The sequence below is a fragment of the Equus quagga genome, chromosome 4 (genome assembly GCF_021613505.1).
Source record: "Equus quagga isolate Etosha38 chromosome 4, UCLA_HA_Equagga_1.0, whole genome shotgun sequence".
Lineage (NCBI taxonomy): Eukaryota > Metazoa > Chordata > Mammalia > Perissodactyla > Equidae > Equus > Equus quagga.
The window spans coordinates 26,949,089-26,963,847 of record NC_060270.1 but is presented as its reverse complement, the minus strand read 5'-3'; the positions used below and the strand labels follow the sequence as shown (position 1 = coordinate 26,963,847).

General features: G+C 39.7%; 1 protein-coding gene across 2 annotated transcripts; it reads left to right on the top strand.

The window, feature by feature from the left end:
- Positions 1–42: 42 nt before the first annotated feature.
- WDR53 (WD repeat domain 53) lies at positions 43–11,840 on the top strand. Of its 2 annotated transcripts, none has more exons than XM_046658810.1 (3): positions 43–119; positions 5,187–5,682; positions 10,430–11,840. In XM_046658810.1, exons 2-3 carry the CDS (start codon positions 5,203–5,205, stop codon positions 11,021–11,023), a joined length of 1,074 nt encoding a protein of 357 aa, XP_046514766.1. In that variant the 5' UTR covers positions 43–119; positions 5,187–5,202; the 3' UTR covers positions 11,024–11,840. The 2 variants fall into 2 exon arrangements, with proteins under 2 accessions (XP_046514766.1, XP_046514765.1); XM_046658809.1 differs by lacking the exon at positions 43–119 and adding an exon at positions 126–856.
- The last annotated feature ends 2,919 nt before the right edge of the window (positions 11,841–14,759 follow it).

Sequence of the window (14,759 nt, the reverse complement as noted above, 5' to 3'; positions counted from 1 at the left end):
TCCTCTCGGCCCCGGATGTGACTGTTTGGCTGAGGCGCCGGGCGGCCAACGCTAGCTGGGATTGGGCGCTGGTGGGTGACGTCATCACGAGACGCCGAGGAGGCAAGCGGGAAGCGCAGGTATGAGGCTGGCGCCGGTGGGTTGGTGGTTGTCGTCCGGTGCCTTTTCCTCTTTTTGGTTGCGCGGTCCCTCGTGGGCTTTCCTGGGCCTCTTTTCCTGTGAGGTTTCCCTATGTTAGCTAGGTCCCAGCTTCAGACTCCAACCTAATGTAGGAAACTTCTCTTACCTTGCTAGCCAGTTCCTAGCTCCGCCGCCTTTGGCTTGAGTTGGATCTTTCTTTACCTTTGGCAGCTAAGGTCATCTTTTTCCTGTTCAGGCCCTCTCGTTCTAAGTACCGAGATTTAGCAGCACGTGTGTCCCAGCGTATATTCGGAAAATGGGGTGGCCGCATTTGAACCTCCCTTCCTCCGTACCCCTTCCCCCGCCCCCGCGCGCAAAGGTTGGCTAACCTTAAAGTGCCGTTGAAGTGCTTATTAAGTGCTACGTTCTTTTGGACTAAACGTAGCCTATCTCAGTCTTTCGTGCATTAGTAGGCGGATTAAGGCAATGTGTTTTTATTTAATTAGACAGTCCAATCGGGAGAATGACGTGGAAGCTATAATTATAGATGGCTTTTTGGAAGGGAAAGAATTTCAGCATTATTCGATCAGACTGCGTTGTCCTGGGTGGCCCAAAAAGTTTTCTGAAAGCCTTTAAAGAATGCTTAGTAAGAGAAAATAATAACTATCATGTGAGCCAGGCAGTCTACTAGGGTCCTTTCTGCGGATTTTTATGCAATTCTCAAAACGACTCTGAGGTAAGTAATAAGCAATTATTATAATAATAGGGTTCACGAGACAGTCGACTCCACTGTCTCGTCTTTTTCTTTTTTTTCTGCTTTATCTCCCCCCCCCCCCCACCCCCGCACATAGTTGTGTATCTTAGTTGCGGGTCCTTCTAGTTGTGGTATGTGGGCCGCCTCCTCAAGGTGGCCTGACGAGCGGTGCCGTATCTGCGCCCAGGATCCGAACTGGCGAAACCCTGGGCCACCGCAGTGAAGCGTGAGAACTTAACCACTTGGCTACAGGCCGGCCCCAATGTCTCGTCTTTATGTAGTAAGAAATCTTTCCAGAAGCTCCCCTGCTGTGTATAATCCATTTCTTTTCTCCAGTAAAAACAAAAAATAACAGCTACCTTCTGTACTCTCTGATATATGGTGTTTGATTGTTACTTCCCTTCCCTTCTTCCCAGATGTTTTTTTCTCCACTCTTAGTAACCCAGATTCTTTTTATTCTTGCTAATGCCAGTAATGCAGCCCTTCAGTCACTTTGGTTGCTATCCAGTTTCTCCACGTCGTGGCCAACTTTAGAAAATCCAAACGTGAAGAAAAGTTGACGTGTAGTTATAGTGATTGTAACTCTCCCTCACTGTATTATTTGAATGATAGTGTGAACTCAGACTAGGGAATTTTATTCATTTTTCAGCTTTCAGCCATAGGACATCCAAGGAAGGAAGACCAAGTTTTATCTGGAAAGACACTTAGGTTTCTTTTAAGTCTTCAAGGATAAGTAGAGTTGGTCCCTCTGTGAAGGGGGCAAAGAACCAGGCAGAACGAACAGCTTTAAAAGTACAGACACTTAAAAAAGATGGGTGTGTGGAGATAAGACTGGAGCAGAGTATTTAGAGTAGAGATCATTAGCTGTTGGAAGGAATCTATTATCTAATTGTAATTATTCACAATAGGATATGATTAATTGTTGTGCTTGGTTCTTTAGGCATCTGCATATGTGAAGAGAAGCTTGTTGACTTGATACCTGAATGTGGGAATAGTGGCATGTAGCTATTTCTGATGGGCTTTCCAGTCCCAGCAAGAGAAAAATAAGAAACAGTTGCTTGACAGCTCATTTCTGAAAGACTGTTTTGATTTAACCTAGATATTAAATCTACATTTTTTCCCACTTCCTTCCACCATAGCAGTCTGATTGTTTAACACTTTTTGATGGTGGCCTTTGCATGTGTTTCAAATAATTTTAATTTTGCAGACTAAGTGAACAGTGAGTGGAGGGCTCTGGTTGAGTCACTAATAAACACTGCATGGTAAATATTGATTGACTAAAATTAAAGCATCAGAGTGTATGGATTTCTGGGGCTTTCCCAACTCTTTTTCTTAATTTTCCCCATAATAGGTCTTTATTTTTATTTTTCCGACTAGCTAGGTGATCAATAGATATTATCTATGTGGTGATGAGATTAGAAGTTTAGTATTTTTTTTCCCTTTTTTTCGAGGAACATTAGCCCTGAGCTAACTGCTGCCAATCCTCCTCTTTTTGCTGAGGAAGACTGGCCCTGAGCTAACATCTGTGCGCATCTTCATGTACTTTATATGTGGGATGCCTACCACAGCATGGCTTGCCAAGTGGTGCCATGTCTGCCCCGGGATCCGAACTGGCGAACCCCGGGCCACCGCGAAGTGGAATGTGGGAACTTAACCGCTACGCCACCGGGCCAGCCCCAGAAGTTTAGTGTTTTTTACTCTTAAGTGCACAAAGGTTAAGGTGGAGCTGGCCTTGGTCTTGTGAGATTAATAGACCAAGAGTTACTACTGGTTCCGTTATGGAAAAATTTACAGGACCTGTGTTGTTGTCTATAATAGTCCCTTTAAGTACAAAATCCATTTATTGCCTGACCTAACATTTTGGGTTGGAGCTTAACCAAATGTATCTTTAAAATTGAGTTAATCTTTTCAGAAAATAATTATATCAGAGAAAAAAATCTGCTAAAACTTACCTGCCAGTCAACATTTACTTAGTCCGCTGTGGGTAGATCTGAGATGGAGAAATACAAGTACTAGAAACCCTGCCTCATCTTGTCTTAGAGAAAACCTAAACTCCCAGCAGGGATCTAAAATCTGTATTCACCCCAAATCCTAAAGCTGTAGAGGGCCCACTTCCGGACTTGAAAGTTGATTCACCTTAGAAAAATTAAAACTCAAACTTAGGAAATAAGTGATCAGTACTCTAAAATTCGTAACAGAATTAAAGTTATTTGTAACTTGGCCTTTTCAGTGGTTAATTCAAATTTCATATTTTAAGGTAGGATATCATCTTCATCGTATGATAAGTCAATAGTCACCATAGATGGCTGTTCCTAAGCCTAAATAATATGAATACCTTTCATCTTAAATCGTTTTAAGTATCCTTTTTCTTGGTTTATCTGAAACATTTGGCATGTTATGGCAAACTTTGTTATGGTAGCAAATTATTTAACTAGTATTTCAGTACTTGTCAGCAAAAATCAAACCACCAGGGTTCCCTGTCTTCACCTTCCTCTGAGTCATTTCCTCTTCAAACGTCTCCATTAAAACTTAGTTGCTCAAATTAGTTTCCTCTAGATGCTACTTGAGTGCTTCTGCTGAAATAAAACGTGTATCTTTTTGTCTTTTTTCATTTTATCTTTATGAAAATTGCTGTATCTGATTTTGTGACCATGTTTCTGTTACCTTGATTACTAGTAGATTAGTGATTTTTTGCAGTGTAGTTAGTGATTTTTTTGTGTTTGGCTCAAAGTGGGAGGAAGTAAGCTTTGTGTTGGGAATAGAAACTTTAGGCAGATTGCCAGATTATTTTAAATGCTTTTTCAATATTAGGAAATTTATCTCTGTGTCATTCAACTAAATTCGAGTATCATGTCTGAAAATAGTAAAGCAATTATGGCAGTTTTTCACTAGATAACTCTCCCTTGGCTTGTAAAAGGAAAAATTAAATTTATCCAGATCGATTTCTTTGCTTCCTTTTGTGTGACCATTTAGAGTTGTATAAATTGCCCTGATTTCTTGTTTGTTTTGCCCAATAGGTAGTTAAGGCAGGTAAGTATTATATGGCAATTCAGGTTTATAGATCTGGGATGCCTGGCATACGGAATCTAAATCTCGAACATAGCTACTACTGTTGTATAAACACAAACAGGTGATAATGTGATTAAAAATTTGTGAATGCATTTAAAAGCAGTAATTACTAGTAGCTTTTGGTCATTTTCTGTACTTTCAAAGAATACTAACAAGTAAAACTGTTGTCAAGTGGAATTGTTAGAAAAGAGTCTTTGTTATTTAAAAGTTTGGGATCCCTTTATGTTGGACCCCATATACAAATCCTAAGGGCAAGATGACTTTATGTAAATTACTTAACATTTCTGAGACTCAGTTTTATCATCTGTAAAATGGAATAATTACCAGTTAGCAGGGTTGTTTTGAGAATAAAATTAAATAACCTACTGATTAGCCTCTGGTGGTAAGACCCAAGGGTTCCAGTTCCCTGGATGGTTCTTGGTGTGGTACAGGTTTTCCACTTCCAGCATGCATCAGAACCACCTGGAAGACTTGTTGAAACACATCACTGGGTCCCTACCCCAGAGTTTTTGAGGGGTCCAGCACTTTATATTTCTAACAAATTCCTGGGTGATATACTGCTAGACTGGAAACCATATTTTGAGGACCATTGGTGTAGTATATATGATGCCACTTTGACCAGCCTAATAAAAATAGGAAAAATGATAATGGTAATATTTGTCAAGCACTCATTGTGTACCAGGCACTATTCAATGTGCTGTACGTATATTATCTCATTTAATCCTCTCTGATACTATGAAATGGGTGTTATCATCACCCACATTTTATAGAGAAGGAAAGTGAATCACAGAGAGCTTCAGTAACTAGCCCAAAGTCACCCAGATAGGAAGCAGATATTTAAACCCAGAGATTAGCTCCAGAGCTCACTCTCTCAAACATTATTCAAATAAAAGATAAATCCTGATGATTGTGTAGCCCTCTCTTAAAAAGAATTTTTCCTAACTTAAAATAAATATATTTAATGTTTATTCTTATGTGGGCTCATATCACAGGCTGAAGAACCTAGCTTACCTGGGCACCTGATTGCAAGGGAAGCCTTAGGCATGTGCCAGCCAGGTGCCCCTCAGCCCTGTGTTCAGCTAGGCTTTTGTGGACTTGATCTTCAAATGTCTTTTTTGGTTGATCGAGTTTTCTTAGATGTCTTTTAGAAATATTTAAGTGATGTGTTGCTTATTGCATTTGTCTCCTACTGTCAAGTTCTTATATAAAACATGAGATTATAGTTTTTTCTCTCTCTTCACAGAGTCTACTGGGCCATTATGGCACTCAAGTGGACTGGTGGACATTCTTCTCCAATTCTCTGCCTGAATGCAAGTCAAGAAGGGCTAGTGGCTTCTGGGGCAGAGGGTGGAGATCTCATGGTTTGGGGTGAAGATGGAACCCCATTAGGACACACACACTTCCAGGGGGCTAATGATGTTACCAGTGTCTTATTCTCTCCTTCCTACCCCACGAAGCTCTATGCTTCACATGGAGAAACCATTAGCATACTGGACGTAAGGTCCCTCAAAGATTCCCTGGACCATTTTCATGTGAATGAAGAAGAAATCAATTGTCTTTCATTGAATGAAACTGAAAACCTGCTGGCTTCTGCTGATGACTCCGGGGCAATCAAAATCCTGGATTTGGAAAATAAGAAAGTTAGCAGATCACTGAAGAGACATTCCAATATCTGTTCGTCTGTAGCTTTTCGGCCTCAAAGGCCTCAGAGCCTGGTGTCATGTGGACTGGATATGCAGGTGATGCTTTGCAGAGAGTACTTGAGTAATTTCTAAATGGAATTTGCTAACTGAATCAAATTATTGATTGGGCTAAATATATCTGCATTTTCTATTCTCTACTAAGATGTCTTACCTATTTATGAACCATAAGCTTTACTTCTACTGCATGTTTAATATTAACTTGACAAAGCCTAGTAGATTTTATTTACAAAGTAATTATTAATCGTTTGGTCTTCCTTTCTTTATGCTTTAATACATTCCTGAAACCTGAGAGTTCAAATATTCTAAACATCTGTTCAAATGAAGGGGCATGCTGAAGGCAGAGTTTATCACTCTCTGCAAACTCTGTGTTTAAAAAAAAGTTGGACTGGATCTGTTGTTTTTACTTTAAAATTCTGAAGTGCATTAATTGAAATATTGTGTATTGGTGACCAGGATCAGAGCATTGTATTCAATGCTGAGTTTTGAGGGGAACATCACAAATTAGCCCAAATTCAGAGGAAGGCCATCAGGAGAGTAGATGTATTTAGAAACCCCATTGTGTGGGGAACTGGAGGTGTTTAATTCTTGGTTTTCATGAGGGGAAAAAGTGGAATATGCTGGTCTAAGTAGAAGTCATAGGGAAGCTGATTTTGGTTTAATAAAAGAAAGGTTTCAAATAGCTTCCACTTTCCCACAGCAAATGTGCTTCCTTCTGAGAGTAAATCTCCTATCACTGGAGTGAGAAGAATCACGGCGTCTCTTTGGTGAGCACTTAATACTTGCCAGTGCTTTACATAGATAAGTCTGCATTCTAATCACATTGTGATAGATAGTTATTATTTCTTTTTTAGAAATGAGGAAACTGAGATTCAAATTGTGTCCACACCGCTGCCTGAATTGGGATTCAAACCTCAATCTCTCTGACTCCAAAGCTTATGTTTTTTTCTCTGTGACACCAGAGATATTCAAGCAGAATATCATCAGTAATGTGGTAGAAAATCATCTTGGTTTAGGAACAGATGGCTTCTAGAAAAAGAACCATTGTTTATTAATGACCTGTGTTCCCAGCACTGCGCTAGGCATTTGATCTACATTCTCAACTGTACACGGTATCTTTCTTCTAAGACTCCGTGATTCTCTAATAGCATCAAAGGCTTTGTCTTTCTGCCTTCTTGGCCAGTGACCTTTCCCACTCCCTCCTCCATCCTCCACCCCCCTTCGTAATTTGGAAGTAGATGAGGCTGGTTTTTGTTGTTGTCACTATTACTGCCTCACCCCTCCCCCAAGTAGGCAGAATCAGTGGATATCCTGCAGTGCTAGGACAGTCCCTAAACAATAAAGATTTGTCCTGCCAAAAATGTCTATAGTGCCTCTATTGAGAATTATTCTGTGTTTATGGGGCACAGTGACCCTATTACCTCTAAACTTCTTTTCTGCTCCTAGATCTCAACCAAGTCCTTTATAAACCTCCGACATTTTCTATCTTAGTAGTGATAATCTGCCTATTTGGTTGTACAGAAAGACCTGCACAACCAGGTGGATATCTGTTTTAAGTAGGCAGACTGTACAGTGTCTCATTGTCTCTTGGATTAGTCGTTCTTTCATCCTTAAGCTATACCAGTTTTCAATCATTGGTTCATTAATCAACTACTAGGCATGGCAGTAAACAATTAGGTGTGCAAAAATGACCTGTATTCTTAATATTAGATAAGAAGTGGCATCCAGAATTTATCTTTTTGCCCTCAGTTCTGGGCAAGATGCTTTAGTAGCAGGCAGCTGTTAGCGAATGGTATGGGAAATAAATATTTTCTGAAAGGAAAGCTTAGGTAATTGCTTATTTGATTTGACTGCCAAGAATTGCTAAAAGTTCACTGTAGATTAACTTCTGCACTGGGTTGTGGTATAAAAACAGTGGGTAAGACAGCACAACTATGCGTTTAAGAAATTGCTTCATTAACTGAAGTTGAAACTATAACTTCTTCCACAGTTTACTTCTTAAAACCTGGTTATCCAGTATTCTAAACTTGAAGAACAGCCCAGCCTGTGGGGGAGTCCAAGAATGTAGGCATAATTGTGGAGGGGAGTTGTTGTCAGGTTAATTTTGAGAGTTATTTCTTTCTGAGCAAATGCATTTTATCCCAAGGCAGGAGTTGAATTACTGCCACACACAATAGATATGTTCAACACACCTATCTTTGTCATTATAGAAATTATAAAAATTATATCCTTTGATTTAGCTAAGTTTAAATAATTAGGCAAAGCATGCTTAAAGAGGCAGGGACCTTAAGAACAAAGTGTAATTTATTAAGACATTTAAGACTGCTTGATTTTTTTGTTAAGTAAGTACAAAATAATATTTATAATACATAAATGTATAAAGAATAACGTAACATAAATAAAGGTATAAAGAATAATATTAAATAAATACCTGTGTACCCACCACTCAAATATAGTTTTTTCTCATAAAGACCTTTGGAAATTTGAAACCATCATATATTTCTGTAACATACGTGTTGATTTTTTCCCCCCTCACTTTCGCATCTGAAAATAAATGGTTCAAAGGTTTGTTCTTCTTTTTTTGGTATTTGAAAGATCACTGGTACCAACACTTAAGAATCAGGATGCTGTGGCTGGCCCCGTGCCTGAGTGGTTAAGTTCGTGGGCTCCACTTTGGCAGCCGGGGATTTCGCTGTTCGGATCCTGGGCGAGGACATGGCACCACTTGTCAAGCCATGCTGAGGCGGTGTCCCACATATCACAACCAGGAGCACTCACAACTAGAATATACATCTATGTACTGGGGGTCTTAGGGGGAGAAGAATGAAAAAAAAAAAAGATTAGCAACAGTTGTTAGGTCAGGTGCCAATCTTTAAACAAAGAAGAATCAGGATGCCACATGGAGGAGGCGCTTTTTTTTGCCATTGAATCTTTTACGTGGAAAGAAATGTTTTGGTAGGGAGAGAAATTTTTGAGCAGGGTCACTTTGATATGATTGCTTTCACTTCTGAACATTTGCCAATTGTCCACTTTCTCTCCCTTTAAAGTTTTATAGGACCAAAACCCCCAAGCTCTTGTATTCTTTCCTTCGGTATCTCCAGCTCTCCCACTTAGGGTGATACCACTTGAACAGGTAGTTGAGACGTTGTGAAACACCTTGGAATCTTTGGGAGTTAGGAACAGTAAAGAACTATGAAGAGAATGTCCAGGCAGGAACAATTTGCGAATCTTCAGTACTTGAAAATGATTCTTGAATTGGTAGAATCTGGGATGGCTATCAGCACGTTTAGATGATTTAAATAAATACAAAAATGTTTAAGCTGCTGAAAACATTTGGATGTACTTCATGTTTGGGTGTCTAAGGAGGACAAATATAATCCAGGCATTATGGGAGCTGTGCAAGAAAGAACTTGGGGATACCTGCCAAAACAGTTAAGCTAGCAGATTCTGGGATGTCCAATTTCCTTGTGTTCAGGTTTTTTTATAGAGGCTGTTTCCACATCAAGTTTTAGTACCATTCATTTTTGTTATATTTTTTGATACTGTTTTACTTTATTTCAGTTTGTTAGTATTTTGACTTCACCCAAATAGTGATTGCCGGCACTTAGTATAATGTTATAGATCCAATCCAAAAGGATTTTCAGTGCTTTTCCTACTGGAAACAAAATATAAGTGTTATTAGCTGTCACTTCTTTTGAAAGTAGGTGGAGTTGAGACAAGTTCCGCTGAACAGAAAACCAAATCCTTAATATCATCAGCAGTAATAATCTTGTCAATTCAGCTCTATGTTTTTGACTATCTGAACAAGGTCATGCTTATCCTAGTATCCATTTTAAATTATGAGTCATAATTCAGGGGTAATATGAGATGGTAAAATAAAGCTGTCTATTCTCTCTGAAAGTATGAAAAAATTTTCCTTTTCAAATTAGTTGCTCCAGGAAGAAAATGAATCAGTACATTATAGAGTAAAATCAATTCACGAAGGTTATTGTTTTGTTTTAAATACATTTTAATTAACATTTCATTTAAATCAATTTAGTAGGTCCAAGATCATGGTGGGGAACAAAAACAAAAAGCCAAATATACCAGGATGTCAAATTAATCAACACATGTGTTTGGAATTTCTCCTCTTTTCCAGGTATTATGCCAGGCATTAGCAAAGATGAATTAAATTTCAAGAAACCGACAAGTTAGTAGTATACGTCAATTAATAGAATATCAGTTAAATAGAGGAAAGAGAGAAGTGGGCTGGAATAGTTAGGAAAGCCTCTTTGAAGGGACAGGGACTTGAGCTAAGCCCCTAGGATGGATAATTAGGGTAATGTGAAAGGAAAGGAAAAGCATTCCAGATAGAAATTATTTCAGTGATATTCCAGATTTAGTTTATTTAGTTGATAGGCATTTTTACTTGTAACCAGCATAGACTAAAATTAATAAATTTCATAATCTTTCATTTTACTTGCAGAGATGAGGGTAGAATGACTTAAAGAAACTGGCAACTGCTTAAGAATTTGGATTGCACTTTGATTTCTTAATCAAAAGTTATTCAGGAGCTTGTTTTCTAAAGTGTACCTTACTGCCAATTGGCATTCTAGGTTGGGTACCAGGGTAGCATTCCACTGGCATGTTGCAGTGCCATCTGAGGTGTTTTTTTTTTCATGTTACTGGAAGTGTCTCCTACTAATCATTCTCAGGCTACTTTGATGGTTTTATTAGAAGTGGAATAAGCATGATAGTTGAGCAAAAAGGCTAGAACTCTGTTTGACTGTGTAACTTCTGTTTAAAGGTGATGCTGTGGAACCTTCAGAAAGCCCGGCCACTCTGGATTACAAATTTACAGGAGGAGGAAACAGAAGAAATGGAAAGCCCACAATCACCTGGTCAGCTTTTAAACCCTGCTCTAGCTCACTCAGTGTCTGTGGCGTCGTGCGGCAATATTTTTAGTTGTGGTGCAGAAGATGGTAAGGTTCGAATCTTTAAGGTGATGGGAGTCAAGTGTGAACAGGAACTGGGATTTAAGGGACACACTTTGGGAGTATCCCAGGTCTGCTTTCTGCCAGAATCCTATTTGCTGCTTACTGGAGGAAATGATGGGAAGATAATATTGTGGGATGTAAGCAGTGAAGTTGAGAAAAAACAGAAGAGTCCTACAAAACATACCCACAGGAAGAAAACTAAAAGAGCAACTTATACCAAGCAGGGTGGAAACGCTAATGCTTCAGTAACAGATGAAGAGCATGGCAAAATTTTACCAAAGCTAAGTATTGAACATGGAGAAAAAGTGAACTGGCTCTTGAGTACAAAAATAAAGGGATGCCAAAATATATTAGTAGCTGATCAAACTAGCTCTGTATCTGTATATCCCTTAAATGGGATTTAAATCCAATAAAAACATTTGAAAAACTGCAGCAAAACTTTTTTTAGGTTAAAAAAAATCCTGATTCTTTGTTTAAACTGTTTGTTGTATGTAGAATAATACCATTCCATGGTATAAATTTTAAGACATTTGAGCAAAAGAAAATAATTGGGTAATACTTCATATAGTAAATGACATATTAAAATTTGGGGGAAGAGAACCAGTATTCACTGAGTACAGACCAGGTACCAGCCATTTTACATATATTTCATTTCTTATTTCAAATCAGTGAAGTGGGTGATTTCCCCCATTTTATTGCCACAGGAATTGAGACTCAGAGACATTAATGAACCTGAGGATCCAGGAAAATTTCAGGCACAATTGGGTATCTGCAGAGAATCTTGGTTGTCTTGTCAAGCCTCCTGCCTGAGGGAAACCCACATCCTGATCCAAATGTGGTTACCACATTAGTTATAACGTGAGTTAGTTTGGATCCTAGGATGTCATGAGGAGCCTTACCAAGTTGAAAGAGGAAACCTGTTCTTGCTTGTTCTGTTTAAAGCCCAGGAGGCTTTGCTGACACTTACCTTTTGCTGTTTCTGGGAAAAAGGTTCCGGGTCAAATCAGGTTAGGATATTATGTAGCAATCCAGATCATCATACGGGTGAGACCAAGAATAAGGTGAAGTCATGAATAAGCAGAAACTCTGACTAAGCAGAAGATGTAAGGTAGAGAAGTTATAGAAGAGGTAAAGATTAGAGGCCAACATAGTGTGTCAAGAGTAAGTTCATTTTTATCATGGCCTGAATTGCTGCCTTCTCTGCATATTCTTTCAGCTTCTGCTTACTCTTACATTCAGAGTTTTGAAGGGAGCATCTCATTGGGTATCATTATCCTTGTGTCTTTGATAAACTCGGTTTTAGAATGCTTGTTGTAAGTGACAAACCAAATTCAAATTGGCTTAAGGGAATAAAAAGAAATTCATTGGCTCATATAACTCAGAAGTCCAAGGATAGTCGGCATGTACTGCTCAGGTAGCTAAGCTGATAGGATGTGAGTCTATGGTGCCCCACCTTGTGGAAAGTCTTTCCTAGAGGTGAAGAGATAGAATCTTTGCTTAGCTATTTGAGCTGGATTTTTAACTTGCAACTTAGAGAGTCCTGACCAATTAAGCAGGCAATTGGTAAATGTTGTTTAGTGATCTCATTTGGAATTTAAGGAAAGGAAAATACCATCTTGGCCCCTAAAACATTCATTGGCAAAGGACCCTGGCCTGAGTATTGACAGAAATAAGGTTCTGATCCCAGCACTGGACAAGATTCTTGGCCATTTTGGGCCTTAGTTTCCTTACTTGAAAGTGAGGGGGTTGAATTAGACATCCCCTAAGGTGCCTTGTGTGCCACTGTTTTATGAAATGAAAACATTATCATAATATTGTGCTTAGCCAATGATTATTAAAATGTCAGGAAGGACTAATAATCATGGGCAATCTCTGGAGGTTTTAGAAGCATCTTTTGAAAAATTACCCAAGTACAGCATCATTTTAGCTACTGAGCCTGAATAATTCTGTGGGTGTAAGATAAGAAGTACTTAAAGCAAGAGTGAAACATCAGTCTTAAACTTCTTTTGGTTGCTGATAATGGCCACTCAAACTGCCTAAGCAAAAAGGGAAATTTACTCTCAGGATTGCTGGGCTGGCGTGGTGGGGGTTATGCAGGGCAAAATTCTCTCTTAATCTAAAGCAGAAATGTAGCTGGGCTTCACTTGAGTCTCTAACCAGGGAAGCCATTAAGAACCAAGGCAGCTGCACTTTCTGTCTCTTGACGAGTCCCTGTGGTCACTTGTCTCTGCTTCTCTCTATATAATGGCATTCACTTGACAGAAAGATTAACCTTTCAGGGCTACATTGGCAGCCCATTTAAATTCCAGAAACAAAACGAGCAGTGTCTAAGTTCCAAGTCCCTGAAGAGAATCTGATTGGTCCAACTTAGTCAAGTGCCTGTCTCTGATCCAATCAGCTCTGACGGGGGATGCTGTCACTTAGTATCAACATTGCCAAAGGGGCCTACCCCCATAGATGGGGAGCGTGGACCGAACCAATAGTACCAAAAGATCTACAACCATTGAAATTTTGGTAAATTTACAGTGTGAAAATTATATGCAAAAGGAACTGTTCTTAGGTCAGCCATTTTGCTACAGTTTGACTCAATTTGCAATCAAAAGAGCCATGCCTAGGTTACTTTAGTGAATGAGAGGTTGAGGAAACAAAGTAAGCAAAAGAAAGCACCACAGCCTGAGCTTCCAGAGAATCAGGACATCATTTTGAATGTAGCCTAGGCTCTAGTAGTCAGCCAGCCATTCGGGTAACAAGAGCTTCAGCGGTCATTCTTAGAAGTGAGCTTCCGTGTTTCCCATCTGTGGTAGGCTGAAAATGCCCCCCAAAGATGGCAGGTCCTAAACCCTGGAACCTGTACATGTTACCTTATTTGGTAAAAGGATCTTTGTGGGTGTGATTGAGTTACAAATTGTAAAGGATTATGTTAAATGAACAAAATCATGGTAATTGTATACTTGCCTTTCTATTTTTATTAGTGTCAGGTGCTTGAGGGCAAGGTTTCTGCCCTGTTTTGTTTCAGAGCTTGTGGTGTGGCCTGTCCTGGATCCCCCAACTCACACAAACAGTGCTCATTAAATATCAAATGAATCAAGGGTGGCCCAGAAGTGGAAATGTTAAGAGATGTGGATAGAAAAGAATAAATAAAGGTCAACCTGAAGGAAGCTCTTGGCAGGCTTGCCTGGCAACCAGACTGAACCCTTTGCTCGTGCTTCAGGTTATTTTAAACACCAGCCATCAGGGCTACACATAGCTTTCCCACCAATGTTCAATTTGCAGACACCCAGATATACTTATTTCACATTTGGTGTTCCCTTTCCAAATTACAATCAGTTTGTGGTCCAGGATAGACTATCCTGAGACTGATGCAATGCTGCCAGGTTGCTTCTCCCTGCCAGGAGCAGAAATCCCTTCAGGATTAATCTATCACCCTCTGGCAGAATTATGTATAATCCTGGTGCCTTAACCCATGAAGAGCTCCCCCCTTGGGGCTGGCCTTATGGCCGAGTGGTTAAGTTCTCACGCGCTCTGCTTCAGCAGCCCAGGGTTTCGCTTGTTTGGATCCTGGACATGGACATGGCACCACTCGTCAGGCCATTTTGCAGCATCCCACATGCCACAACTAGGGGGACCCACAACTAGAATGTGCAACTATGCACTGGGGGGATTTGGGGAGAAAAAGCAGAAAAGAAAAAGATTGGCAACAGTTGTTAGCTCAGGTGCCAATCTTTAAAAAAAAGCTCTCCCTTGACCTCAGTTTTCCTTTCCACAAGCAGAGAATTAGAGAAAAACAGAGTAAAACACTGCACATGGACTCTGTGTATGTGTATTTGGTGTCTGAACTTTCTGAAGATGAGATACCATGACACTTCATCTCAAAATACTTCAACATGCATCTCCTGAAAAGGACACTTTCCAGTATAACCATAAAACTGATATCATATCTAAGAAACTTAGCAGCAATTTACCTTCTTGCTCTAGACCAGTCAGTTGTGACTTATACCATCCTTACTACACGAAAGTCCAGTAGTGGGAGAGGGTGGCGGCCAGAACTGCAGAGGACAGTCCCCTTGGCCATGGGCAGGGCTTATGGAGGTGAGAGGCTGGGGACAAGAAAAATCTTGTGGCTCACTTGCGATCTGAGCA